The sequence below is a fragment of the Dryobates pubescens genome, chromosome 14 (assembly GCF_014839835.1).
Source record: "Dryobates pubescens isolate bDryPub1 chromosome 14, bDryPub1.pri, whole genome shotgun sequence".
In the NCBI taxonomy this organism is placed as follows: Eukaryota; Metazoa; Chordata; class Aves; order Piciformes; family Picidae; genus Dryobates; species Dryobates pubescens.
In genome coordinates, this window is record NC_071625.1 from 23,298,210 (window position 1) to 23,324,578 (window position 26,369).

Below are 26,369 nucleotides of genomic sequence, written 5' to 3' on the forward strand. Positions count from 1 at the left end.
ACCCCCAGTACAGCAATGCTAGTTGGCAATTTAAAAACAATTCAGGACATAAAAATAACCACAACATGGTTATTTCTTGTGTTCTGAAACCAGAGCCTGTAAACACCTGCTCCTGAAAAAGCAAATTCTCCCTCACAAGATCCTTACCTTCATGTATGACCAGTGAATAATTAAGCTTCTTTAGATAGAATGCAGACTTTTCACTAGTGATAAGGAGTGGCCACTATTTAATATTTATAATGCTACTGGGACAGCTGGCTCACATAGATTCGGTTGGGCTTGCTCCATTTTTTCACCAATTCCTTTGTGTCATCTTTCTGGCTGTATTGCCTGCCACCTTACCTCTCCATCCAATTAGGCATTGTAAAGTGAGCTCATATGCTTTTATGATCAGACCAGGACCTTACCTGATGAGCATCCTGAGAATGGAAAGAAATCATGTTAGGAACTTCATCTCTTGAAACCTCTTGGGATCTTTTTCCTCAGTCTACAAAGAGAAAAACATCCTCATACTTCAAAATGTAAATAATTATTAGAAAGCCTAACAAATAAGGTCAGAATGCTAGATGTATTTTACAAAGGCTTGGGGATGAAAGATTCTGTGGCAATATAAAGGAGACTAATAGTATATAAATTTGCATCAGTCTCTTAAAGAGATAATTCAATTAAATAGTTCAGCCTTTAGCAACCTTTTTTAAAAAAATCCTGTCTCTTTTTGAACTGTCAACCACTTTAAGGAACAGCCCTTGATTCTTTCTTGATTGTATGCTAGATGAGGCAATTTTTCCTTGGGGAATAACATTAGCTAAATTAGGAACACTGTAATTTAAAGATGATTAAGTACCTTTTGTGATTGTTGTTCTATACTTCAATCTGATAATACTTAATTGCATGTGTAATCCAGTCTTTCACGAGGCTACTCACATTCATAAGAGGGCTTAAATCTCTGTAAGATCAGGAACCGAACAAGCAGTACAGTTAAACATTTTATGGCACATTGATCAAGTACATATTTGTTATGACTGCAATGAAATTTCACGCTTGTGCTTGGTGCAAAATCACTCAGAATGCTTTTAAAAATCAGGATTTTATTTTTATAGAAGTAGAGAACAAGGTAGTACAGGAATGGGTATGTGGATGGATATAACCCAAGTTTGGTGGCAGACTGAGGAGCAGGCTGTGGACTCCTGACCCTCACAGATATGCGCTCTGGTTCACTCCACCTGTACTTTGTGTCCTGGTGTTCAGCATGGGAGGAGCAGAAGGAACAATCCAGGCCAGGCAAAGTGACCAAGTCATTGCTCAACCTGCCCACTTATCTCTAGAGAAATTCTTTCCTAACCAGCAGCCTTCTTGCAGTTTCAATGGAATAGGCTTCTTGTCAGCAGAGCAGCCAACGTGTTGAAGGATGTCAGAACATGGGCTACTATTGTGCCGTTGACAAATTTCAAGGTTGACATCTGTTGGGGGCTGCCAAGTAAGATGCATTCAGCCAACCCACTGTCAAGAAGTGGTGCTGGCATTTGCCCATCTACCAGGCTACTTTACAGAATGTCATCACTTGGTAATGAAATGTCCCCCGGTAAGGATGGCTCATGAACACAGAAATAGCCCTTGCTCATAATAAAGTTTTGCAAATAATGCTTGCAGGAGGCGACTTGCTAGGAATCAATCAAGGAGATCCCAGAAATTATGTGACAGATGGTAACCTGACATTACTGCAACATCACCAAACTACTTCACACTCGCATTTTAAACAACCGTTTGGACTCAGGTCTTTAAAGAAAAATGTGAACTCTCACTCTGCAGCTGGCTGAAGCTGAGTTGTCACCCCGTGGAAAACGCTACCATTAAAAGTCACTAAAAGGAAGAACAAAATGACAAGTCTGAAATTCCCTTCTATGCGAAAGACAACAAAAGTGTCAGTTTATTTTTAGCTGCATTATGCCGTGAATAAAGAAGAACTGTAAAATATAAAATTAACACAGTCATTGCACTAAGTGACATACACAGTGAAAATTTAACAACTTTAACTTTGTGGAAATCAGCATGTCTCCATTTTTCAAAACCTAGCACCTTTTGATAGAGAAATATTCCAGCTGAAGAGTTTTGATAAGGTTTCTCTAGGTCGTGACTGGGTACACTTAACTTTTGGTGGTTTAACAAGTTACTCATGATAACCATAACCACTCATGTGCACGATTCCTCCTTTCCAATTCACAAGGTAAAAAAACATTCCCTTGCACTGGATGCCAAATTCACTTGTTAAAATTTATCAAGGCTTGGAATGCTTACTTTATTTTTCTGTTGTATACTTGCATGCTGTTTCACCAGTGTGTGAAGACTTGTTGCTTGCTGAAGAGCAGACAGCCCTGATTTATTGACTGAAGCATTAATGAAGTCCTTAAAGACTTTGTGTTATAGAAGAAGACTTTCCTTCCTCCTGCCCCATGTGCATTGTGCACTCTGCAACCTTTTACATTGGAAATTCTCATTCCAAGAAAGGAGGTCAGCCAAAATACTGCCTGTGCTAAATACAAGGAACATCCCAGAAACAGAGTGGCTGAAGAAAGCAAAGTAGGCCACCAACCTTCCCTGATGAATTGCTGGATGTGACTCTGTCCCAGGGGAATGCTGTCACACCATGTATATGGCAGCATCGTGTGTGATGAGCAGGTGTGGTTATCAAAAGCTGCTGGGGACATTTGCTGGTCTGGTCTTTGGGAGTGAGGGTCCTACAGAGTGACAAAATGAGACTCTGGGTCAGACCTCTGAAAAGCAGAGGGGAGACTGCTGCAGCAGCCCCACTGGAAACAGGCCACCTGGCCGACCTCTTCCATCAGTGCTAAATTCACATGAAAAATGTCATGTGCATGTACCTAGATATTGGCAGAAATCAAGCAAAATGTGGTGGAGAGCACACTGGTTCTTCTCAGGCAGACTTTGTAGGATAAATTGTAATAACTCAAATTTCTAAAATTTCTCTCTCAGTCATGGGGTACATGCGTATCTGTGTGCACATGTATATATGAAGAGAGACCTCCTCCCCCTCCCATCCATTTCCAGGTCTAAAGCTTGTTCTTCCGTAGTGGTATTTTCCTGGTTCCACACCTGGCTCTTACTGAATCAGCTTGCCCAGGAGGGTGGTTTTCTCGGGGTTAGCAGCAACAAGATCTTTAGACCTAAGCTTCACAAAACAAATGACCAGCACTTAATTTCATTTCAGAGTTTGTTGTGGACCCTCGGGACATCTAAGCCTACGCAGCTTAAGTCCCTTTGTTAAGCACGTAGGTTAGATTGGATGATCTTAAAGATCTTTACTAACCCAAACGGTTCTGAGCTTCCGTGACTGTAACCACGTGCACCACTGTCTGCAGGACGTGAGCCATAGCCTGTGTCCGTCTATCAAGACCAAGGTGCAGTGTGCATAATTGGCTCACTGAACGTGAAAACTTAAAAAGCTCTGTTTTAAATAACTAACTTTAACACCCTGATGTATTTGTACGATACATAAACAGGCCCCCACGATCCATGATCAAAGCTGCTGTCAGCTATGCCATGACACAGCTGTGCCCTGCCTTGCCGGTAGCTTTGCTGAGCACTTCCAGCTCAGACACTCTCCATCGGCGGGCCTAGGCCGATGTTTTTCACCAGAAGCAGCCGAATATTGGCAGTTTCTCGGGTACAGTCCCGGACAGCGCCAGCTGTGCCGGAGGGTCGCGGCTTCCCGCGGTCGCCCGCAGCTGCCCGGCCCGGCCGTCTGCGGATTCTGCGGCGCGGGGCGCTCGCGCCCCGGCGGCCGCGCGGAGCCAATCAGCGGCCGCGCTGGTGACGCGGCGGGGCGGGGTGTTCGGCGCGAGCGGGCGGGGTGCGGGACCGAGCCGGGCGCCGCCACCGGGGAAGAGGCAGCAGGCGGCCAGGCGGGCAAAGCTTTTCCTGGAGAGGGCAGGCAGCGGGCTGGGCACGTTAGCAGTAGCCCGGTCCGTTGGGGCTGACAGAGGACCTCTAGGCTGCGCCCCGAGAAGCGGCTTACCGCGCAACCTTGTCTCTTTTTATAGCTGTTCTTTTTTTATTGTTTTCCGTGTTTTTAGGGGGTGTGCCTGCACATCTGCCCAGCGCCGCGCAGCTGGCGGGCTGCCGGCTCCCGCTGTCCTGAGCGTGCTGATTTGCCGGGAGGCGTGGGGGGACGGGCGGCTGGTTGGGGCCGCCACCGCCACCAGCGCCGGGGCTCGGGCCGTTGTGCGCGGAGATGGGTTTCGTGGCTGCCCGTGCGTGGGAGGATAGTGCCCGCTCGGCTCTGAATCCCCGGGCGCTCCTCGGCGGAGCGGGGAGGTCTGTGTAGGAGAGAGCCGCCGGTAGCGCTGGATTTTATTTTGTCCCCCGTTTGTAAATTTTCAGAGGTGCAGGCAGGTTGGGCTTCGCGTGTGTTTGTTTTTTAATTTTTTATTTTTTTTTGCTTGTTGTCTACATCGGCTTTTTTTTTTTTTTTTTTCTTTTTGGTGAGGTGGGACACGGTGGTGTCTAATTTTTCTTTAGCCTAGTAGTGAAATTGCAGCAGTTTCTGCCTCGTTCAGTGTGCTTGAGCGAGGAAAATGGAGGCTGTGATAGAGAAGGAATGTAGTGCGCTCGGAGGGCTCTTCCAGACCATCATAAGCGACATGAAGGTAAGAGATTGACTGGGTTTGGAGGGGACCCATGTGAGAGGACACCTCTCCTCACCTGGCCCGGCTAAACTTTGCACCATGAGATGCAACCGCATCAGGGGCTGTAAACAGTGGCGTGACCTCCCACCCCGGCCCTCGGCTGCTGTGGGGGACCCTGCCCCACATGAGAAGTGCGTGTTCCCTCCTGGTGAGAGCCGCCTGGTAAGGGGCCCCTTGTAAATGCTGCACCCTCATGGCTTGAGACTTGCGAGTTCCTTGCAGGACACCACCTCCCTCCTCTCTTTTCTCTGTCTCTCCTGCTCAAAAAGACATGCAAGCTGTTACCTTGCACCAGGGTCAGGGTTTTCCAAACATGTCTCTGTTTTTTAATATTTTTTGGGGCTATTTTGGGCTGTCAGATCGCAGAACAAATGCAGCGAGGCTGAAGTCGTGTGAAGGAGATGGGCACGGTGCATGTCAGCTGTGGGGTGGGGCTGGGAAGGGCAATGTAGGGATTTCTGTGCTGTGCTGATGGGCACGGTAGAGGAAGAAAAATAAAAATCACTGCCTGGAGATGCTCTGAACTTGATGTATGCCTGGAATAAAACTGCTGCTCAGTTGGTTATGTGATATTATTTTCATGCTGTGTATGCTCATGGAGGTGGCATTTGCATATTTCTGTGGATGAATGCAAAGGTCTCAAGTTGCCGGATCTCTACTCTGCCAGCCACCAGAAATCTCAGGCTGCACTGACCCTTTCTGCCAAAGGGTCCCTTTGAGGGAAGCACTCCCCATTTATCCTTGGCAAGCAAGGGCACTTCTGCAGGGTTTTATTTGGACGAGTGGGTTCCTCCTGCCCTTCGCTCCTGGAAATAAACAGTGTAAAATCTCTGCTGTGTTCTGCCAGTCATGCCTACCCAAAGGCCAGGGCTCAAGGCGCCCAGCCTCCGGCGTGCGGCCGTACTGCAGAATACTGCAGTGTTCCCCTGGACAAGGGCAGCTTGTCTCCCTCCCAGGGCTGGCTGGGGAGGATGCAGTTGTTGGGAGATGTTGAGGGATGCATCAGATAATTGTGGGACCGCCATAATTTAAAGGCTGTGATTCTGTGTGCTGTGTTTCTCCCAGGCAGGGGCACGGGGTTTCTTCGGGTGGTTTAGTTCGTGCAGGGCTGATGAGCAAGGAGGGCTGGCGGAAGGCAGTGGGGTCTGCTCTAGAAGGAAGCCTGACAGAGGTGAATGGCTTCTAGTGTATTTTTTAGGCGGGCAGAGAAGCTATTTGCACTGGAAGTTATTTTTTTGGCAGGGGTTCATTTATACTTTCCTCTTAACAGATCTTCGGAGACATTTAATTAAAAGCATAGTTTGTCAAGAGCAGGCAGATTGCGGAGAGAAGGGGGAGTGTATGTGTGCGGATCTGTCAAGACAATGCTGCAGTCCTGGCTGTGCTAGCTCCTCCGGCACTCATCCCCCTTTTACTTTTAATAATGACTGCATTTAGAACAACAACCCACCCCCCCAAAAGAAAAGGCAGGAAAGGATCACAAATCCTGGAATCGTTTTTGTGGGCTGTGCAGGAGCACGCTGGAGATGTTCTGTTCCAGATGAAGTGTGGTTTTGGGTTGCAGCACAGAGGGACACCGAGTATGCTTATTCTCTGCTTCTCTCCATAAGTGATGTATTGGATTTTTATTGCTCTTAGGTCTTTGCTGTGTGGTTTTGTTTTGTTTTTTCCTGTTCCTATTGTTACATGCATGGGAATGCTGCTCATCAGAAACATGTTGACATGAGCCTATGGAGATGGGCACAGGTGTGAATATTTTTTTCTTAATCCTCTGTAGTAGTGGAACCTGTTCTGTGAACAGGCCGGTGGGGGTGGGGAAGATTTGGAAAGAATCACAGCAGTTCTTTAGCAGTGTCGTGGTTTTTACGGCTGAAAGAAAATCTGCTCATGGTTTAGCATGAGTAGACCTAATAATTTTTACTTGTATTTCAGTTTGATGCAGCTAATGCTATGCTGCCAATGAGATGCACTAAGATTCTTCATGAATTGTGCACAAAGGATCATGATGATTTCAACGGAAAAGTAGCTATTTTTTGACAACGAACCAGAACCTTTCAACTCATCGTGCCTTTTAGTAGTAAAATGAAAATTAGCATTTTGAGTACTGTTTCATGTAGTCAGGTCTGTGTGGGCAGGCTTCTGGCAGAATCTTGAAGATGTTGTGTAGGGGTCTGCCCACACATAGCCAAATGCACTATCTGTGCCTATTTCTCATAGCAGGCTGTGATCAAGGCCTCACATGCCCTGCAGCGCTGAGGGATTTGCTGCAGCATCCGCCTTTTTTTAACTAAATAATTCACAGGTTCTTTTCATCAAATGTATTACTCTGCCTTAAACTTCGTTGTAAAGATGGTGAGGTTAATCAGCAGCATATTAAGATCACTCTGAAGTCTTGCCAGTGAATGCAGATGGGTGCTGCAGCTGAGGTGATGAAGATACAGTACACGTGGACTGATTTTGTTTTTTTTAGTTTGTTTTTTTCTTTGTTCACACTAACATAGAACTAGCTCAGGTGTACCTGTTGTTAATTTTGAGCTCTCCTTGATCTTGACAAAGTTACAGAAAGAGGAATTATAATTCTGACTAATGTGATTGCTTCTGTTTGTCTCCATGCTGTATTAACTTAGTGAGAGTAATATATGCCAGTGTGATGAACATATCACATTTTTTGATAGCAAGATGATCTCTTGCTGGCTGAGGTCTCTTGAATGGCTTTTAATATTTTTCTCCAGAAGTCCCAAATTTCTCTCCATCCTCTACCAAAAAAACATTTTTGGCTAATACTTGACAAAACAATCTCCAAAACAAGGAAATGTAAAGTTAAGTGATTTAGAGAACTCATTTCATATAAATATGAGAATGTTTAATAAACATCACATTTACACAGCACCTTAGTGTACATCTGGAACTTCATTCCCCTATCAAGGGAATTCCAGGTCTTCCATGCAAAACAAGGGCCACATTTGTTGAGTAGTATGTGGTGTACGAGGTGATAGGATTGTTTGTGGAAAGTCCACAATGGGAATTGTACTTGGCTGTCATGCTCTAGGACTTGGCTTCTATGCTTTGAGATTTCAGTATTAGATTAAAAGAATCATAAAGGTGGGAAAAAGCCTGCCCATCCCATCCCTAGGTTTTGGTCCATTGTCACAGCCCTGGTGTTTCCTATGATACATCACTTGAGTACGTAGCATGCAAGATCTTTCTCAAAGCAAAGTGTATAAAAGCAAAAATAAAATGTCTGTCCCCCCTCAGAGGAGTGGTTTTGTGTGCTGTCTGCAAACGCTGTGTGGTTTGTCTTTGAACGTGGCATACTTTCTGTTATCTCCCTGTGGGAAGGCAATATTTGATCTGAATGTTTTCTAACTAATTTCTGGCAGTTGAGAAATGAGGTGCTGCAATGTACCATAAATTTCAGTATTTCTTGGAGTGCAAAGCAAATCAGTGCAGATAGGTTTTGGGAAGGCCCATTGATGATGAGTTTCAAAAGATCTTCTTGCATGGAGCAGATCCTCTTTAATCTTGCTGTTCTGTCTGAGTCTTGATTTGACATTCCTTTTAATTGCATTGTTGTCTGCTGTCTTGAGGGGAAAAAAAGAAAACCAGTCACCTCTGAAAATGTTGAAACTGGTAGTGATGTAGTTCATCACTTGCTTGGCGGTGGTTATTTTGCTGGTTTGTGTGTTCTTTATTTGTTTTTCCTCTTCTGCCCGCATATATTTTGGCAGGGCAGGGGCTTGTTGTATGTGTACAGTAGCTGACACCCTCAAGGTGGGCACGGGGGAAAAGATGGGCAATGAGCAATTGGGATGAACAGAGATATGTCCCTGGCTTTGTTTATATCAGGTAGGAGGATTTACCAAATTTTTATGGGTGTAGTGTGAATTACTAGTTGGTCTCATTCGTCTTGTCCCAAGTGAGGGACCTGCAGGTATGAAAGGGATTGCAAACATCATCCTGTTGGTGAGCGAGAACAAGTACCAAAAGGAAGAACAAAACTTTAGAAATTCTTTCATTTTATTGTATGTGTTTTGTTTTCAGTTTAGCTAAAAACTCATTAAAATGAACCTTGTGGTTTTGGCAGTAACCTCTACTTTAGCACTATAAAAGTGCTGAACCCTTCCTATCACTCCATTGCTGCTGCAGAGACTCTTGGAAGAGGTGGTGGTGCACCTTTGCTTTCAGTCATGCCAAGTTCTTGGTCAGATTAGAAGAGAAACACATGAACATACAGGCATGAGAAATGTTTATATTTTTGCAGCCTCTTATCTCCTCTTAGGAAGTGACTGGTGAGAAGCAGCATTTTAATCTTTCTTTTTGGGGAAGATGGAGCTGGGGGAGGTGGCCACATCAAGGATGAAGAGATGTTTGTTAAGTAGGCTTGATTTGTTTGTGAGGGATGGCCTTGTGTTATTCACACAATTTAAATTGAGTAGAAGAAAATACTTGGTGAGACAAATAGAAATGCTGAGACAGTTACTACAGCAAGTACAGCTGCTGGTCCTGCGTGTCGTGTTAATCCAAGGGATGGTGCAGCTATCACAGCATCTAGGCAAATCTGGTTTATCCCGACATGTAATAGGACAGCTCTTCTGCACCTGTACTGTATTGAAAGTCTGAGATCTCTGTGGAGATTAGGAATGTTCTGTTCAGTGATTTTAAGGTCTAGTTTCAGTTCAACTGTTAAGGGAGACAATTACTGTGAGGAAAAATAGATGTTTCATGTGCAACGGACAGGTAGAGGCTTGGACAGGGAAGGGCAGGGAGGACATAGAATCACAGAATCATTCCCCTTTTCCCACATGTGCTGTGTTGCACTGGCATGTCCCTTGCACTTGAGGGTCTTTAAGGCTGCCAGTCTATTCTAAAGCTAGCAAAGTGACCTTTCTTCCCCTTTTCTGAAAAGTGTGAAATGAGTTATTTTCTACTCTGCAGATTTTCTTCCCTTTTCCCCCTCTAAGGTTTTATCGCCAAAGCATTCTGGGTTTAGCTGGCTGCACTGACTTCTTACTCATGCTGCCTCCCAACAACCTGCTTGCCCAAACAGTTGGTTTGTATACAGTGAAATTCCTTGCCTTTTTGTAAGTAGCTGCAGGATCTGTCTGCAAACATCTTGGAGGGTGAGGGATTGACATGCAGCAAGGGCTTGCTGGTGGTACAGGAAGAGAGCCACTGTGTGCCTGCTTAAATGTTGGGGTTCCAGCAACAAAGCATAGCTGGGAACATACAAGTAATTTATATTTTAGAGACACTCTTTCTGGATCCAAATACTCTTGTGTGAATGGTAACAATTTATGCAATTGCTGAGCATTTGCTATGTAAGTGTGTACGAGGCAAGCTTATTCTGTGGTATACCCATGATGAGAGTTTTTATTGTCTTCTAAGAGTACTCTTTTTGGATCTGGCAGGGTGCCACAAGCTGCATTCTAATTCAGGAGTCTGTAAGTGTGGAAGGAGTTGTGCAGTGCTACATGGCACAACTGAACAAATGTTGCAGGACAAGAAGTCTGTATAATTACAGACTGGGCACTGGTTAATGCCTAACAGAGGGTGATCTCTGGGAGAGTTTGCCGCTTCCTTCCTCAGTCCAGAGTGTGCAAGAGCTGTACCAAAAATTTGATACAAAATGCCTAAAGAACCCCTTTTTTTTAATATAATTTTTTTTTTCAAAGTACAGAAGTTGCAACAGTTAATGGAGCATGTAAATGACTTTCTGCTTAACAGCTTCTATATTTTCTGCTTCTGGAAAGCATTTTAAGGCTCATGGTCTACCCAGAGATGGTGTGGTCTTAAAGATATGCAGAAACAATTACTTAGTGGAGACCAGAATAAGCACTGTATCTAGAGGTTTTTTGTTCTATTTCAGAACATGCAAAGATGGGTACAGAGAGGTTTGAGTTAGTACCGTAAAGAGGCTGCTCTTTAGAGAAGTGTCCTTAGGCTACATATAGAAATATATTTTTCTCATCAAGTGTATCTTTTACATTTCAGATTGTCTACTTTGATACTGCAAGGTGCCAAGCTCTGTCCTGTTCAGTGGCATCTGTGGTGACTTTAAGGCCATTGATTGACTGCTTCCTGCCGGGTTGTGATAGAGCTTGAATGCTGAGATGTTTTGAAGGACTGGAGACAAAATGGCTGGTTGCTTTGTGGTTAAGACCATAGCAGCTTTCATCTTCAAAGTGCTCTCTGTGTGACTTAGCTCCAAAGAATGGTTCCTGTTTTACAGAAAGGCAAGCTGTGGCTGCAGGTTCAGTGACTTCTACTCCTTTGCTCTAGGACAAGAAGGAATTGAGTGCATCTAGAGCATGGAGTTAATGAGGGGATGATTTTTAAGCTCCCAGCATAAAAATAAAAAAACCTGTCTGGTGCATCTTAACCGTAGTCTGACAGATCACGAAGAATTGGGCTGGCTGTCTTGTGAGGCTGTGTGAGCTCTGTATTTTTCACTCTTCTGGTCCACAACCATGAGTGTTGTGTAGTTAATTTTAATTCTAGGATGCTAGCTGGAGTATAAACACCATTTAACAAATCACCTTGGATATTTTTAAAAAGAGCACTTGCAGGAATTAATTTGTGTTGCTGTGCACAATACTACAGATGAGTCTGTAACTAGGGGCGTTTGCTGCGTGGTGCAAAAAGATTCCTATTTGTTCCCATTTTTGTGTTCTGCATAAAATGCCACAGTGCTTCTCACCCAAGCATGCAATTACTATTTTTTTTGTTTTGGCCACATTTATTGTCTCTGAACCTCTTTGTGTAGTGGCTCAGTTTGGGATTTTTTTGTTAACCAGGCTTTATTTGTGAGAGACGCCTCCTAACAAAACTGTTGATGAGCAAACCTCATGGATGCTCATTGTCAATGAGCAAACTAAGTGATTCCTCCTTGTAAATGAAAGTGAGACAAACTAGGCTGTGGCGTCTGTTTGCACTTGGCTGTTCGTAAAACACTGACAACTTTGGTTACCTGGCTGCTGCCTTTTCCCTGGTGAGGTTCTTCCATGGTCAACCCAGAGGCTTGGCAGTACCTTGCTGATAGATTCTGCCACTTCTTGGGCCCTGGAGATTATTTTGACTGCTTGTGTGGTGGAGAGTGTGTTGAGTGAATGCTCAGAAATTAGGGCTGCTTCTTGCTTGAGAAGTGGTGAGACTCCAGTGGTACTGATGACTTTACCAACACAGGACTGTTGACTTGAGGGTGTCCTGTCTAGGTATTAACTTAAAGGACTTCCTCCTGATATTTTAATCACCTTCATTTTGGTCCAGCTGAAATATTGTGGATTTGAAAATAGCTGCTGAGTATGCACAGTGGCCTCTTAATGATTGAGTGGATGAAAGGCGGTATTGATGAGTCTCTGAGGAGAAATCTGCTATTCAGGCTTGCAAACTTGTTTAGACCTGCAGGGAAGAATGTGGAACTAAATGCTTCCTCTGGAAGACTACTTAATGTCCATCTTTTTTGATGTATCATGGGATAAAAGGTCTCTAGAAGCTGTGGCTAGTTGTTTTCTTCCCCCCCCTCCCTCCTGTGAATGGCTTCCTGTGTTTAGAGAAGGAAAGACTGTATGTTTATGCATGATATATTTTCTCAGAGTATGAGTATAACTTTTGTTTGCTAATTACCCAATCTTGGATTTAAACCACAAAGTGGCTGCTTCAGAGCTAAGTTTCTTCATCTCAAGCTATGAAACTGTACTGCAAACAGTACAGGTTTGACATGGTTGCTATTGACATCGCAGGGAGGCCCACGAGTTGGGTTGTAAGCCTGGATGCCATGCAGCAGCCAAGGAGATGAGTTTTCCCAGGTTCTTACTGTACTAGAAATTGAAGTCACAGCTGTAGGGCAACTTGTATCCTCCACTGGGCATATTTAAATGTGGCCTAATGCAGTGCAGGCTTTATTATAATACAAATTAAAGACTCTAGAGCTCTAACAACAGAATAGTACCAGATTTAGATTCCCTTCACATTTAAATGGTTGGTGAGGCCTAATAAGTACCCGTGTCCTTGCTAAGAACTGCTGCATTCAACTACTCGGAGAACTGGGTATTTTTTTAGGGCTCTTCAAGTGGTTTGGGAATGTAGAAGTAACTGATATCTCTGGGTTCCTTTTTCTCCACAGTGGGGTGATTACCCTTTCCTGGACTTTTCCTGATTAGATTTTAGTATGGACTTTCTTAAGAGATCATGTCATGTAATCTGGTTTTGTCAATGTTCTAATGCCTTGTTGAGAGTGAAAACTAAGCAGTCTGAAAATATTGTGTGGTTCTGTGATGCATAGAAGAAATACTTAGCTGACAGTTCTGTAAATAGCATCTGAGATGTCTTCAGTAGTGTTTTGTTCATAATTTGCAATGTTGTGATAATGCATCACCTTGTGAAAGCAAAGTGTGGCGTGCTTATTTATACTGTTCGTGCTGAGGGAAACTTGTTTCTAACCCTGCCATTCTCTAAACAAGTGACAGAAATAATGGAAATAGATGTATGTATACAAGACTTTGATTTTAATTACCACTGCTTTCTGTCCTGAAGGGTAGTAGTTACAGGTTAAATGATGTCTTAATCTGATCTTTGATATGCTTTTACTTTCACTTGCATGCACTGTAATCTCTCAAACCCTGGGTTTATACCTGTCTCCTCCTTCATTCATAATGTGAAATTCTCTGAAGTTCCTGTCATGTCTTTTGCTGCTGCTGACTTTTCATTCTTGGCCCAGCAAGCATTCTACACTATTTGAGAGTCCCTTTTGCTGCTGGCACTAAGCTCAAACTTACCCTGTGCATGGCAATACCCTTAGCTTAGACAGACAGTAGGGACTTTGCATTCAGGTAATTGGTTTCTTTGCCTTGTGGGAGTATTATGCTTTTCTAAAAGATCTTCATATAAATGTGTTCTCTTACTTAGAGTTCCAGTGAAAGGAAGCTCCCTGACCTTTCAGAGTTGCTTGTTAACTGGTCTTATAGTTGGATGAATTGTCCAACCTGAAACATCTCTGATGGTTTCTTGTCTTGCACCACTAGAAAATAGCAGATGAACAAATATCTCACAGATGAGTGTCTGTGAGGCACTCTTGAAATCCATACTGGGACTTTCAAAACTTGAACTGAATCAACAAGAAATAAAGGGTAGATATAGAGGGCAGATTCAGATTGGATGTAAGGAAGACGAGCTTCAAAGGTCCCTTCCAACTCAAACTGGTTTTTGTTTCTGAATATTTGAAATGAGGTAAATGAAACAAAAAAAAAAGGCAAGGCATAGGGTTTACGTACACCACTCTGTCTTCATAAAGAGTTAAGTCCAGCTCATCAGCAAAACTTGCATTTCAGTCTGTTGACAGATTGAGACTATTCTGGTGAGTGACTGGGAAATAGATGCAGCTTAAAAAGCTTCATGAAACAGACTCTTAAATTGTTTATTTTTTCAACCCAGAGAAAGATAAAGCCAACAAGCAACTTTTTTTTTTTTAATTTTTGTGGGTTTTGGCATGAAGAAGGGCAGTTAGGAATTTAGTGTAAGATAATGTTCATTCTCTGCTCACCTGTGTGTGGTAGGAGCTTTTGTGGCTTATTAAAGGACTAGGCAATCCTATTCGTGAGTCATGGACTGGGCTAATTCTGTAGATGACATAGAGTAATGGGTTAGTGTTCTGTAGCACTTTGTAACATGCCATTGTGTCTGGCCAAGTGCCCTTTTCCCTGGTTGACTACTAGTTCTTTTAGAAATGAGGAAAGACCAGATGTTAACTGGGAAGGTAAACTGATTGTGAACTATTGCATCTTCCCATGTGTTGAGATACCGATAGACAGAATCGTTATTTGCAGGCTACAGTTTCCCTGTCCCCTTCCCTTCTACTTTTTCCTGGCTTTGCCTGTTAAAGGCCCCTGGAAAAAGTGATAAACTCTGAAAACCATAATTACTTATCCAGGCCATTTTTGTGCATAACATCTGTGACTGTGTGGTGCCTCTTTGCTGCTTGGAGGTGATGTAATGAATGCCATAGAAATGTGACATTCTTAATAACTCTTGTGATTCTGATCTCTGATAAAACTCTTTTTAAAAAAGTCTTTTTGGTTTTGGCATAATTTATTTTTCAAGGGTAGGAGATCATGTGCAGAAGAAAAGTTAACAATTTCTATTCCAAATGAAGATGTATGGCATTTTGATGTGTTACTATGGTGTGAAGCTTGTGTTTGTGATTCAGCTTTTTAGCTGGTCATAGCTGAGCGACTATGCTGAGGTGGAGAAGTCCCTAACTCCTGTAGCCTGGGTAGTGTTTTCTGTTTTATTGAAGTCTGCAGATAGTCACTGTTCAGTACTCTTCTGGAAAGCATACAGCTTTGATAACTAGTTGAGAGAAAAAGAAGGCACTGCCTGCCTGGTCCCTTTCTCTCCCACCTCTTTAGCTGGAACAGTCAGAATTACATTCTGAATTTGCTTTGCGGTAGAGCTGCTCTCTTCTTCTTTCTCCTTGACCTGAAAGTTTAGATGGATTATTGCTGTGAACACGATACCAAACTGTTTCTTCTGTACTTGATGTCCCAGTAAAAGTTGGTAACAAGGATGGAAATCCTTTCTGATAAATGAAAGCACTTAAAAGAATGCTGTCAAGGGTTTTTAGAAGATATGATGCATCTCTGCTGTGTGAGTTGGGGTGTATGGCAATAAATTATTAAAGGAAATGCACCTTTTCTCTTAATGGCCAAAGAAAAATCATAACTTAGCAGAAGGAGTGACAGAAGAGTTTACAATTTGAGTATCAGCAGTCTTGATAGTTTAATCTTAAATACAACAATCTGGGTTCTTATTCTTGCCATTGAATGTAATCAATAACTATTTTGGTAAATAGGACCCTTTGCTGCAAGCCTACCCTTCCTTTATTGAGAATTAGCTGAGTTTCTCATCTGGGTCTCTTCTCACTTGTAGTGCAGAATTGCTGGCCTGAAAGGACCAGAAAAAGAAGTATCAGGAAATTTTTTTTCTAGAGTTGTGTTTGTGTGTGGTGGCTGTGAGGTTTAAATGCTCCCTCCAAAGCTGCCTGTTGGTGATTGTTGCTTGCTCTTCCCTGGTGTGGTGGGCTGGCCTTAGTGCCTGTCAGGTGCCCACCCAACTGCCATCTCATTCCTCCTCCTCAGCTGTATGGGGCAAAATAGAAGATGAAAAAATTCACCAGTTGAGACAAAGACAAGGAAATCACTTACCAGGTATGGTCGTGAGCAAACTAGGCTCAACTAGAAGATGAAATTTATTGCTAATTAAAATAGATTTGAATTGTGAGGAAAATGGACAGCAACTGAAACATTTGGCCATATCCCTGGGCCAGAATCTTCTGTGGCATTTCACCGCATGAAGATGGTGCCCCCCTCCTTCCCACCCCAGTGGCAGGCAGTGAGGACTTTCCGCAGGTGCCATGGCTATGGAGGACGCTGTCTGGTTAGACGCTGGCAGGTTTGGATGTCAGTGTGTGGCACTTTTAGGTGCTTTGTCACCTCAGCTTAGTGCCTTGCTAACACTTGCTGTGATGTCTGTCCCTGAGGGAAAGTTGTTTCATGTCCCTAATTGTGGACTCCCTGCCTCAGTGACAGGCATGAAGCACCATTATGTTTTTTAGCCCTGAGGTAGAAAGGTGGTTCCCTACCTGTGTTCAGCATAGATTAGCTGGAGCTGGGCCCTGGGATCAGGTGACTAATCACCTATAAACCTAATTAAGCAATAGGGTAGGATAATGGCATGTCAGGGCGTCCTGGTGACATGTCCCAATGGGTGGGTGGGGAAGCAGCTGAGGGCTGGGCCCTGCTGAGCAGCTTCAGGGAACTTCGTGCCTTGGAGTGCTGTACGTAGTAATGATGAAACACCCATTTCACAGAAGACACCTCAAATTTCTTCATCCAGTGGTGAAGAAATAATTTGGCACAGTTATTTTGGGGGAAATAGTCCCCAGATCAAACCATTGAAAGTTTTCAAGAAAGCAATTTCAAAATATCCTCACAGTAACCAATTTCTAATTTAACCTGTGAGGAGCTAAAAAGAGGATTTGTGACCCAGATTTCTGTAGTGGCTCTTCTCTGTCTGGGGCTGGAGATGGAGGAGGCCTGCTGCTTTCACAGATAATGCTAGGGCCTGAGTAACCGTGACTTTTAAAAGGGGGAAAATTGATTTCCTTTATCAGCCAGTTGAAATTGGAAATGGCTGAGGGGGCAGAGGAAGGTCTGAGAGACACAGCATTTAAAAATACTGTGTTGTTACTCTTCAAAAGTGGATGTAAGTCAGAAAAAACACTTCTTAGACAAAGATGTTCAATTCCACCTGCTGTTTCTTTGTTTTAATTGAAGAAGTAATACATGTTGAATGAAGGGCAAAGTTCTATGGCTCTTTCAGAGTGTGGTTTCTACAACTGTTAACATTTCTCTTGATGGCTGCTTTAACAAAAGCAAGAGCTATTACTGCAAACATGGAGGTGAGACATGGAGTGACAGCAGGGATGCTGTGTTCAAGGTGGCACATGAAGAAGTCTTGGGGAAGGACCTGCTCCTCAGGGTACTGGAGCCTTGCAGTATTAGCAGCTCTAGTTTGATGCCTCTATCATCTTGATTTGTCCCCCCGCACATCACTAAATGGATCCCTTGCTTCTTTAGGTCTGGCAATGGGATAAAACCCCCAGTTACTAGTTGTACAGTTCTGCTGTAGGAATAAAATCAAGGATGTTTTGGTTTCAGCAGAGGTGTAGTGATGGAAATGTTTTGCTGGAAAAGATTAAAGTAATGACAGAACTTAGGTACAAGACCTGTGTTATGTTATCACTGACAGGTGAGCTTGTGGATGTGGCTTTAGAAAGGAGAAGTGAACACAAATTTTGCTGGAATACAGATAAAATGAATATTAATTTTCAACTGAGATTATTAGGGAGAATTCAAAGTTGTAGAAAAGAGATCAAGATACCAGAAGCTGAGCAAATAATGCAGGAATTTGTGTCGCTGGTGCAAAACTGCAGAAATGTTTTCTTTAGCAATTGGGGGGGGGGGGGGGCGGGAAACAACCACCCACCAGAAAAAGCCAACAAAATCCACCACCTAAGTTACCAATTCAATGACATTTAAAACAAACAAAAAAACAGTTGCATTTTTCTACCACTGAGAATAAGATCAGGTGCTCTTGGGCATTGCAGGAATGTCCAGGTGAAGAGATTGCACTGATTTAAAGCAAACTATTTAAGTGAGTTGTTAGAGCTTATTTAAGTAGGCTGGGCTTGAAGGGAACTACAGTTGTAAAGATAGAGTCATGGAAATGCTTGATGACTATTCCAATTTCACTTACTTTGTGGCCAGTGGAAAGAGGAAAAGGGGACAAAAAAAAATTATCTGAGCTGTATTTTAATAGGAGTGTCTTAGGCTTCCCTGTGAAGCAGCTAAATGCAAGGCTGGGTGTCAATCTCCCGCATACCATCAGGCATGTTAAGCTGGATAATACACCACTGAGATGGAAACATAATCAGGCTGCTTTGGTATCCTCTGCTCGCCGGCTTGCGTTTTGCTTCAGAATCCAAAAAGCCGTAGGCCCTGCTGTTAATTGTCAGGGCTTTCAGAGCTCCTGACATACACATGCATAATGCATATATGGCATGCGGACAAGTACTGGGAGACAGGGTTCAGGGTAGGGTATTTGAGTAAGACTAATAGGTTTAAGAAAGTAACATTATTTTTTCCTTTTTCAAATACTTGGTGGGTTTCTTTCATTTTCAAATGTCTGACAGCGTTTGTGTAGAACAAAGCACTTAGAAGTCTCCCAGATACCTGCTATTTTCTCTTTCCCCTACTGCATTTCTCACATTTCCCACTGGCTCCATCACATGTAGTTACCTATTTGACTTTGGTTTGTGTCATCTGTTCCCCTCTCCTGCCCCCTCCTTTTTTTTTTTTCCCTTTTGCAAAAAACTCACAAGTCTTGCTGAAAAATATGTAGAGTACCATTAAGTGAATGCTTGGGAGCTGACTTACCAGGGTGTACCAAGTAGCTGGACTTTAACTATCGACTTTCGGGGCAGGGCTTGTCTTTGCCCTGAGTAAAGATGCAGCCTCTCATGGTGTGGGAAATGGAATTTGTTTACTTAACAGAAGCAGACCAGTTTGTTGGAGTGGATCAAGTTTGCTACAAGAAACTAGACATGCTTGCAACCTCTTCTAGTCAGAGCTGGGATAATGTTAGCCTTGAGGATCTGCCTTATCTTAGTTTTATTGTGTTGTTGCTCTGGTAACAGCAAGTCTTATACCTTTATTAAAGGAAGCAGGGATATTTTATTTTACTCTCTAGACTCCAATCAATAGAAAAATTTGAGCTTGCTTTCTGCAATGGTTTTTGCTGTTAACAGAAAATCTGCACTTGTCCTGCAGAGACCAGGTTAACCGTTTATTGTTCTAAAACCTACAGTTCTTTTTATCATTAAAAAAATATTTATTTTTTTATGTTAGCTTTGAAGAATAAGATTAGAACTTGCAAGATCACTTGGTGTCCATATTCTGAATCAAGACCTGAGCATTTAACACAATTTTTAAAAATGGAGAAGAAATTTACAGGAAACTGGTAGTCACAAGATTACATCTTCTCTAAAGCCTTGCATTGCACTCAGTGCTATGTTGCTTTATTAGCTTCAAGTCAGACATCAGCTCCAGGGTCATTCAGGACTGTTTGGAAGCAGGTCTTGCAGTTCATGGGACAGCTGTTAGGAAATTTGTTGTCTTTTGGCCACTGTGCAATTTCTTTCCCTGATTGCTGAGTTCCCTTGAAACCATGTTTGAGGTGGTCTCTTGGTCAACTCACACCTTTACAATAAAGGCTTTTAAAGTGTGGGGTTTTTTTTATTTTTGAATGAGGATAGGAACTAGGTAATGACACAGAATATGTTTGTAGAGGAGAGCAACTGGGACTTGCCTTTGGTTTTGTGAACTTCTCGGTACATGTTGTTGCAATGTCATAGCACCTCACTTCTAAGCTTTGGTTTTGCTGTAGGTGAGGTGTTTTGGCTCTGCCTAGGGTAAGGTGTTTCCTTCCTCTGTTTCAGTTGAAATTGTTCTCCTCCCTTAGTGTTTCCATTTGGAAAATATATAAAGCCTCTCCAGAGGATGTACTGTTTCATCTGGATTCAGAACCAGTTGGTGCTTGGGACTTGATGGATGTGAAAGACTGCTTGCTGGGAAGATACATTTTTAGTGTCAATCAATTAGGATTTAGAAAAGTAGTAGTTATTGCTTCACTTCCAATTTCATTTGATTTAGAGTATCAAAACAAGAATGATCAAATTAATTATTCATTATTATGTTTTGCTCTTCTTGCAGGGAAGTTATCCAGTGTGGGAAGATTTTATAAATAAAGCTGGGAAACTGCAGTCTCAGCTCCGGTAAGTTTTGTGTTACCAAGTGAAGATCCCCTGCAGTTCATTGTATGTGCAAACATTAAGTTCAAAGGCAGCTTCTGCCAGGATAATTTGCTAAGTATGTCCTAGTGAAATTCTGCATGTTTCATAGTCAACAGTCATGTATGTAATTTTTCTTACTGCTGTTTTAATGTGTTTAGAAAAATCCATAATCTACCACAAGCTGTAAATAATAGACATAAAACGAGCTCAGTTTCATGGCTTCTGGTGAAAACATGGAAAAATTATTTCTTCAGTGAGCACACAATTAGAATTATCCCTATATTGTCCTTTTTACTAAGGTAGAGTAAAGCAGGTTATATTAGAAGAGGGATCAAAAATATTCCAGAGTCTCTGGTAGTCTTAATTGTACTTTCCTCTGACTTAAAAATTCAGGAGTTTCTGTGCTGGATCATTTATCAGTGGTTATTAAACTATACTTTGCAGATAACATTCTGGCTTACTTAGTAAGTGCCATATGTATTACACTCAGACCAATTCTGCTGTCTCTAGGATTCATTCACTTGTAAAATCTGTTGCTGCTAATATGAATCCAAGCTCCATGTCTTCACAGCTTTCCTCAAACCGCAGCCTTTGCTCTCTAGAGAGTCAGTCTCTTTCTCAGAGCAGCAGCAATGGTAACAGGCATGGTTATTGGCAGACCATTTTGCAGACCTGCATTACAAACCATTCCAGCAGAAGGAAGAGTTTAGTCTCATTTGCCCTAAACAGCTACAATATCCCGTTCTGCCATGCTGTGTCTGCAAGTAGCGTTTCCTTTTCCAGCAATCACGTCACGTTGAGGGAGGGTGAAAGAAGCAGAGGAAGGTACAGAAGAGAAAAGGAGAACTTCCCTAGTCCTTTAAACACAGGCTTTCTGGGAATGCATGAGGGATAGTTTTGTTTATTTCCCAGACCTGTGGTGTTGCATTCGATCAGTGTAGTGCTTTTCTAGCTACAGCAGTGCGTAAGCAGGCGACTTGAAAGCCAGCCTGTGTTTGAGGATTTGCAGTTCATTTTTAGCAAATATGGACTTTTTGCCTCTGGTTCATTTCTGTGTGCTTTGATAAAGGAGAGCAGATGTCATCTGAGCTGGAGCCAGGTCTTCCTGGATCTTGTTACTGGAGAAACGGAACTTTGTTATTAGCAATATAATTAATAATTAACAGCATGGTACACGAATTACAGCATGACCCACAAGTTTGGAAGATGAAGAACACAAACATTAAGGAGAGTCCCCAAAAAGGTTATCTAGTTTCAGGGCTCAATATGGCAAGATAGCTGTCAGGTGGTTTTTTTTTGCCCTCCTGTTAATCTCATGGACATGTGGAGAGTCCTTATGCACTTGGTCGATCATCTCAATCCTGGGTTTTTGGTTGCTTTTGTGTGTGTGTGTTCAAATCTTTTGTGCTGTCAGTAGGCCACTTACAATGCTGCCAGTCATGTCCCCTGTATCGTGAGTGTATTTGGAGTGCGACTTGCATAAAATCTGACTTAATTAAACAGTCCTGTGGTCTTTCTGGCCGAGGATCAGCGTTCCTGCAGGTCTCCTGGGCTTTTCTGAAGGTAGCAAGGAGCTCTTGAAACAAAGACAAGTTGATGGTTCTCCTTCAGGATTTTGCTTGGAGAGACTCAGCCTTTTATTTTCAGGGGAGGAAACTGGAGTCTCTGTTAAAAAAGATGTGCAGAAACAGAACCATGAGACAACTGTGGAGAGGGCACAGTTGTGCTTCACCTGTAGAGCACTGGCCTACTTTCAGTTAAATTGGGTCAGCCAGACTATAAACCATCAGAAATCTGGTACTGACCTGTGGTGTTTAGGGCTCTAGGGCCTGCTTATGTGGAACAAATAAGTTTGGAAAATGGTAACTCACATTTACTGTCTGCTTGAACAGATGTGTGGTCTGTGTGTGCTTTCCCAAGTTGGAGGGAGGTGGGGCTAGCAGAGCCAATGCTTTGGCTTGCAGAGTCTCTGAGATTGCTGGTGTACCTCTCAGGAGAGATGTGGATCAGAAATGTGTTTTGTTTTGGGGTGTTTATTTTAGTTTCTTTGTTTTGTTTTTCCTTGAATTTGAGATTATTTTTCCCCCTCCTCTTTTCCATTTGCCCAAGAAGCCTAGACCCATCTGATTTCCAGGAAGTTGCTATTTCCTCTTTGAAGGGATGCTCATGGTACACAGATGAGAAGTTCAGGGAAATGTGTGTCCAGGGTCTTAGAGAACAGAAAGGTCCTGCATCCTTATTCTGCAAGTATTGTATTCTCTAGAAATAACTGGCTGCAATTTGTACGCTAATGGCTGCGATGTAGTGTGCATTAGGTTTGTTTTTCATGTTTGACTGCTTAATATTAGTTCATCAGAGGAAATCAGCTAGAAGGGGGATGGCTGTGCTCTTTTGAAATAGCACCTGTCCTGTGCAATTCACAGCGTGGAATTAGCATGGCTGCGTCCAAGTCCATCATGCTAACACAAAGCAAGGAAGGGATTAAGAAATGAAGGAGGGGAAAGGCTAAATTCAGATATAAAAGAGGATATTTTTTTTTTGTGGCCTCTGCAAGTTCACAGTGGTATTCTCTATAAGCCTAAATGTTTTTGGCAATAATTAAATAGGCAGCAAAGAGACACTGCTAATGTTTTGTTATCTGTATGCATTTCAGGACTACAGTAGTAGCAGCTGCTGCCTTTTTGGATGCCTTTCAGAAAGTGGCTGACATGGCTACTAATACACGTGGTAAGCAGATGTGTCAATATTGAGTTTAACAGAATGCTGTGTGGTTTATACCATTTATTGTAATAAAAAAAAAGAAAAGTAACTTGTTACACTAACAATTGGATCTGAGAGACATCTGTTAGATGGACTTGCATTTTGAAAAAGCGGCACGTGAAAAAGGAAGTAATCTTTTCTTTGCAGGAAAAAAAAAGCTGGAAACCTGTAATTTAAATGTGTCATCAATCATGTGAACACTTCTTAATTACCATTTGAATTATATGTTGATGAATAATATTTTAGAAAGCAAGATTTACTGAAATCTGTATTCATTGAGCTTCTGTACCATAAGTAAATGTAAACGCCTTGATATTCAGTTGGTAGAAATAAGCATAGGGTTGCTGAAGATGAAGCTGATACCAGCTGATGCTATGGCCTTCAGGGTCTGCAGACAATGATCATAGTAGCCTGTGCTTGTATCTTTGAGGAAGGTCTTTGCCGCTTCTTTGTCGTCTTTAAATCTGACATTACTGATCAAAATTGATTTTCCTGAACTATGGGCTTCACATGGTAACAGCTAATCTTGATGGTGAGTATGGAGACCAAAACTGTGCAACTGGCAATCTTTCCTAGCTGCTGCTGAGCTGGAAGGAAACAAAAGACTGCTTCTGTCTGGTGCTGGATCCCAGTGACCAAAGCATTTTGTGCACATGTCCCTGCATCACTAAGGCATTCCCAAGGGTCACTGTCCCTGGCTACTGAGGAGCAAATCCAAAATCCTGCTGAGTTGAGTGGCTTTTTGTCACCTCTAACTTTAGAGGTGTTTTTTTTTTTAAAGTCCTGATGTGTCCTTGGCATTTGATGTGGAGAGTTAAGAAAGTAGTATTAGGAATGTGAAGAGCTTGCATTTCCAGTAAGTGTGCAAGCTCAGACTTCTGTTTCCTTCCTTCTGGCTAACAGGAGTAGTAGCAGGTGCTGGGGCAAGCATTGAGCCATAGAATGACAAGAGGAAATACTGTTCTTTTCTCTTTTCAATGCTAATATTTACTTTCTGATAAATTTCTCATTATATGCATAGCTTCTGTAAATTACAGGCCATCTAATCACATAAACACTCCAGAAAGTGGTATAAACTAGGATGAGACTCAAGGCAGAATTTAACTTCAATTTCTAACACACATTTCCTTTAACTATTCTCTCTCTTCTATTTCTTTTTCCCTCTCCCAAAAGGAAAAACAAAGTAAAGCCTATCAAAATCCTTGAGACTTCTCTTGTGGCTGTGCTGGCAGGCTTAAAGAACTTGCATTCAGATTCCAGAAAGACTGAAACTCTCCTACTCTCAAACAAAAATTGCTTGTGTGGGTTTTTGAAGGGTGTTTTTCACTTTCTGCTGTGTTATTTGGACCATGTCCAGCAAGCATCGTGTCTTGTCTCTTATCTCTCTGAACACATCCTTTACAAAAGGAGCTCTGTAAATCCAAGCCTGCCAAATTTGTGTAGCTCCTCTGTGCTGTCTTTCTGCCTTCCCTGACTGAAAGGATAGAAGAGAATTTTGGTTTTATTTTTAGAAAGTGATGTTCTGGGCAAAGAATCAAAATTCCAAGCTAGCTGGTGGTTCTGATCAGCCTTCCTAACCCAACTTCCACTTGTGCCCATTCAAGTATTTACATATAAGTAGGCTGCTGCCTTGGAGCACCTCTGAGGTTGCACATTGATCCTTTAACAAATACAAATCTTTCTAGTTTGCTGTGGCAGGGATAAGAGCCTGATCCCATTGAAGATGATAGCAAACCACTCTGACTTAGTAGGACACTGTAACTAATAGAGGTGTTCATACACCTGTATTCATAAAACAAATCCAAGCAAACTTAGTTTGTCTTTTGTGTGGTGTGAGGATTTTAATGGGCTCCAAATTTTCCCTTTGAGGAGCACCTCTTTGTTAAATTTTGCCTTTACTTACCTAATTTATAGTGTGATTTGTGGTCTGATACCTGTCTCACACTGTTTAAAGGGTACTCAGCTAACAGGTTAACCAAAGTCAGAGAAATTCATGTTCAACCTTTGAGGTCATACAAGATTTTTGTAGCACTTACCATGGCAAAGGCAGGGAGGGGGGGAGGGTTGGTGTATTTTTCAATCATAATGCAGGTTTATTGTTTTGTGAGCCAAATGCTTCTTTTGGGAACCATATATGAAATGCTGAAGCAGATGTTTATTCTGGAGGGACAGTGTTAGTTCCTTATAGGATGACTGAAATGTTCTGAAGCTGAGTGCTGCACTTTATTTGTAACTGCTTAAAGTTTTTCAGAAAGTGGCCTGCTATTTTAGGATTCACCAATCTAGCTGATGAAAGCATTTTATCAGTCAGCAGAAGCATTCTCTGGCTACTCTTTAATCTGTTTGCATCAGCATTAGCTTTGAAAGAGGAAAAAGTGTTTACATGGATGTACATCTCCACACACACAAGGAGACCTTCGGAGACACTCAGGTGTTAGAGAGCTAGTTCCCATCAACTGTAGACCTTATTCCAGCTGTTTTTTCTCTACCTTGTGTGCCGTCACAACTGTTCCCAAACACTGGCATTTCTCCTTTTTAAAGTGCATGGTGTTTTTCTGTGTTGTTTACTTCCTTCTAATTTTGCAACAGTAGCAATATTTATCTTCTCATTCCCTTTTGGAGCTAGAATGGAGAGTGTAATAGGAGCTTTGCCTGTGGTAAAACCTATTGGGTGGATGAGTTGGATAATCTGTGCTTTACTGTATTTTCTTTATGTTGTAGCTTTCAAAGCCTGGGTGTGAAGCACTTGGTGTTTTGCAGTGACTCAATACACAAATGAATTTCCCAACCAGCTCATTTCAGCTTTTTCTTCCTTCTTTGCTCTCTCTCCATTTAGATTTGTATCAATCCAAAGTTTAGTCTTCCTTTTTCCCCTGAGTTCAGTTCCCTCAGTTTAATGCATTTTGATCTTAGCCTGCCAAGGAAAAACACAGGAAAGTAGTTCTTATGCATCTATTGCCCAAAAGTTTTATTTCTGTGGGTCTAATCATCTGAAAAACAGTCAAATTATGTTGCTAACTCTCTAGTAATGCTGGCTGTATATCAGTGTGTGCTGGTTTTTGCTGGTGCCAGAGACTTTTAAAACAAAAACTCCCTCAGATTCTTTGGCTTTGAGCTCTGACAAGATACAGACATATCTCTATCCTTCAAGCTGCATCGTTTGCTGTACAGCCTGACAGAACCTGATAGTCTGCAGTGGACCCTAGTTGTATTTCTCATTATGATTATTAAAGGGAGTACTCACAAAATATTGAATAAAATATATCCTTCAGGATATCTTTAAACTCCGGTGAAGTTTCCTGTTAGTTCAGGTTTTTCTCATATGGTTTGAGCCTTTCAATGTCTGACATGGTGAATGTTTTTATCCACATTAATTCTAACCAAAGCATGAAATAAATTTCAGTTTGACTTAATAGCTCTTTACCTGGTATTTTGTGCCTTAAAAAACTTTTGCTTTTGTGAAAACAGGAACTATGCAGCCCAGATACAAACATAGTGTA

At 42.2% G+C, this 26,369-nt stretch overlaps 1 protein-coding gene across 12 annotated transcripts in view; it reads left to right on the forward strand.

The window, feature by feature from the left end:
- The first annotated feature begins 4,490 nt into the window (after positions 1 to 4,490).
- MTSS1 (MTSS I-BAR domain containing 1) overlaps positions 4,491 to 26,369 on the forward strand; it is a 118,232-nt gene continuing 96,353 nt past the window's right edge. For all 12 annotated transcript variants that reach the window (XM_054167343.1, XM_054167348.1, XM_054167345.1 and 9 more), the window contains exons 1-3: positions 4,491 to 4,664; positions 20,030 to 20,091; positions 22,763 to 22,836. In XM_054167343.1, the coding sequence (XP_054023318.1) occupies positions 4,593 to 4,664; positions 20,030 to 20,091; positions 22,763 to 22,836 (208 nt within the window). In that variant the 5' untranslated portion in view covers positions 4,491 to 4,592. The remainder of the gene's footprint in view (positions 4,665 to 20,029; positions 20,092 to 22,762; positions 22,837 to 26,369) is intronic.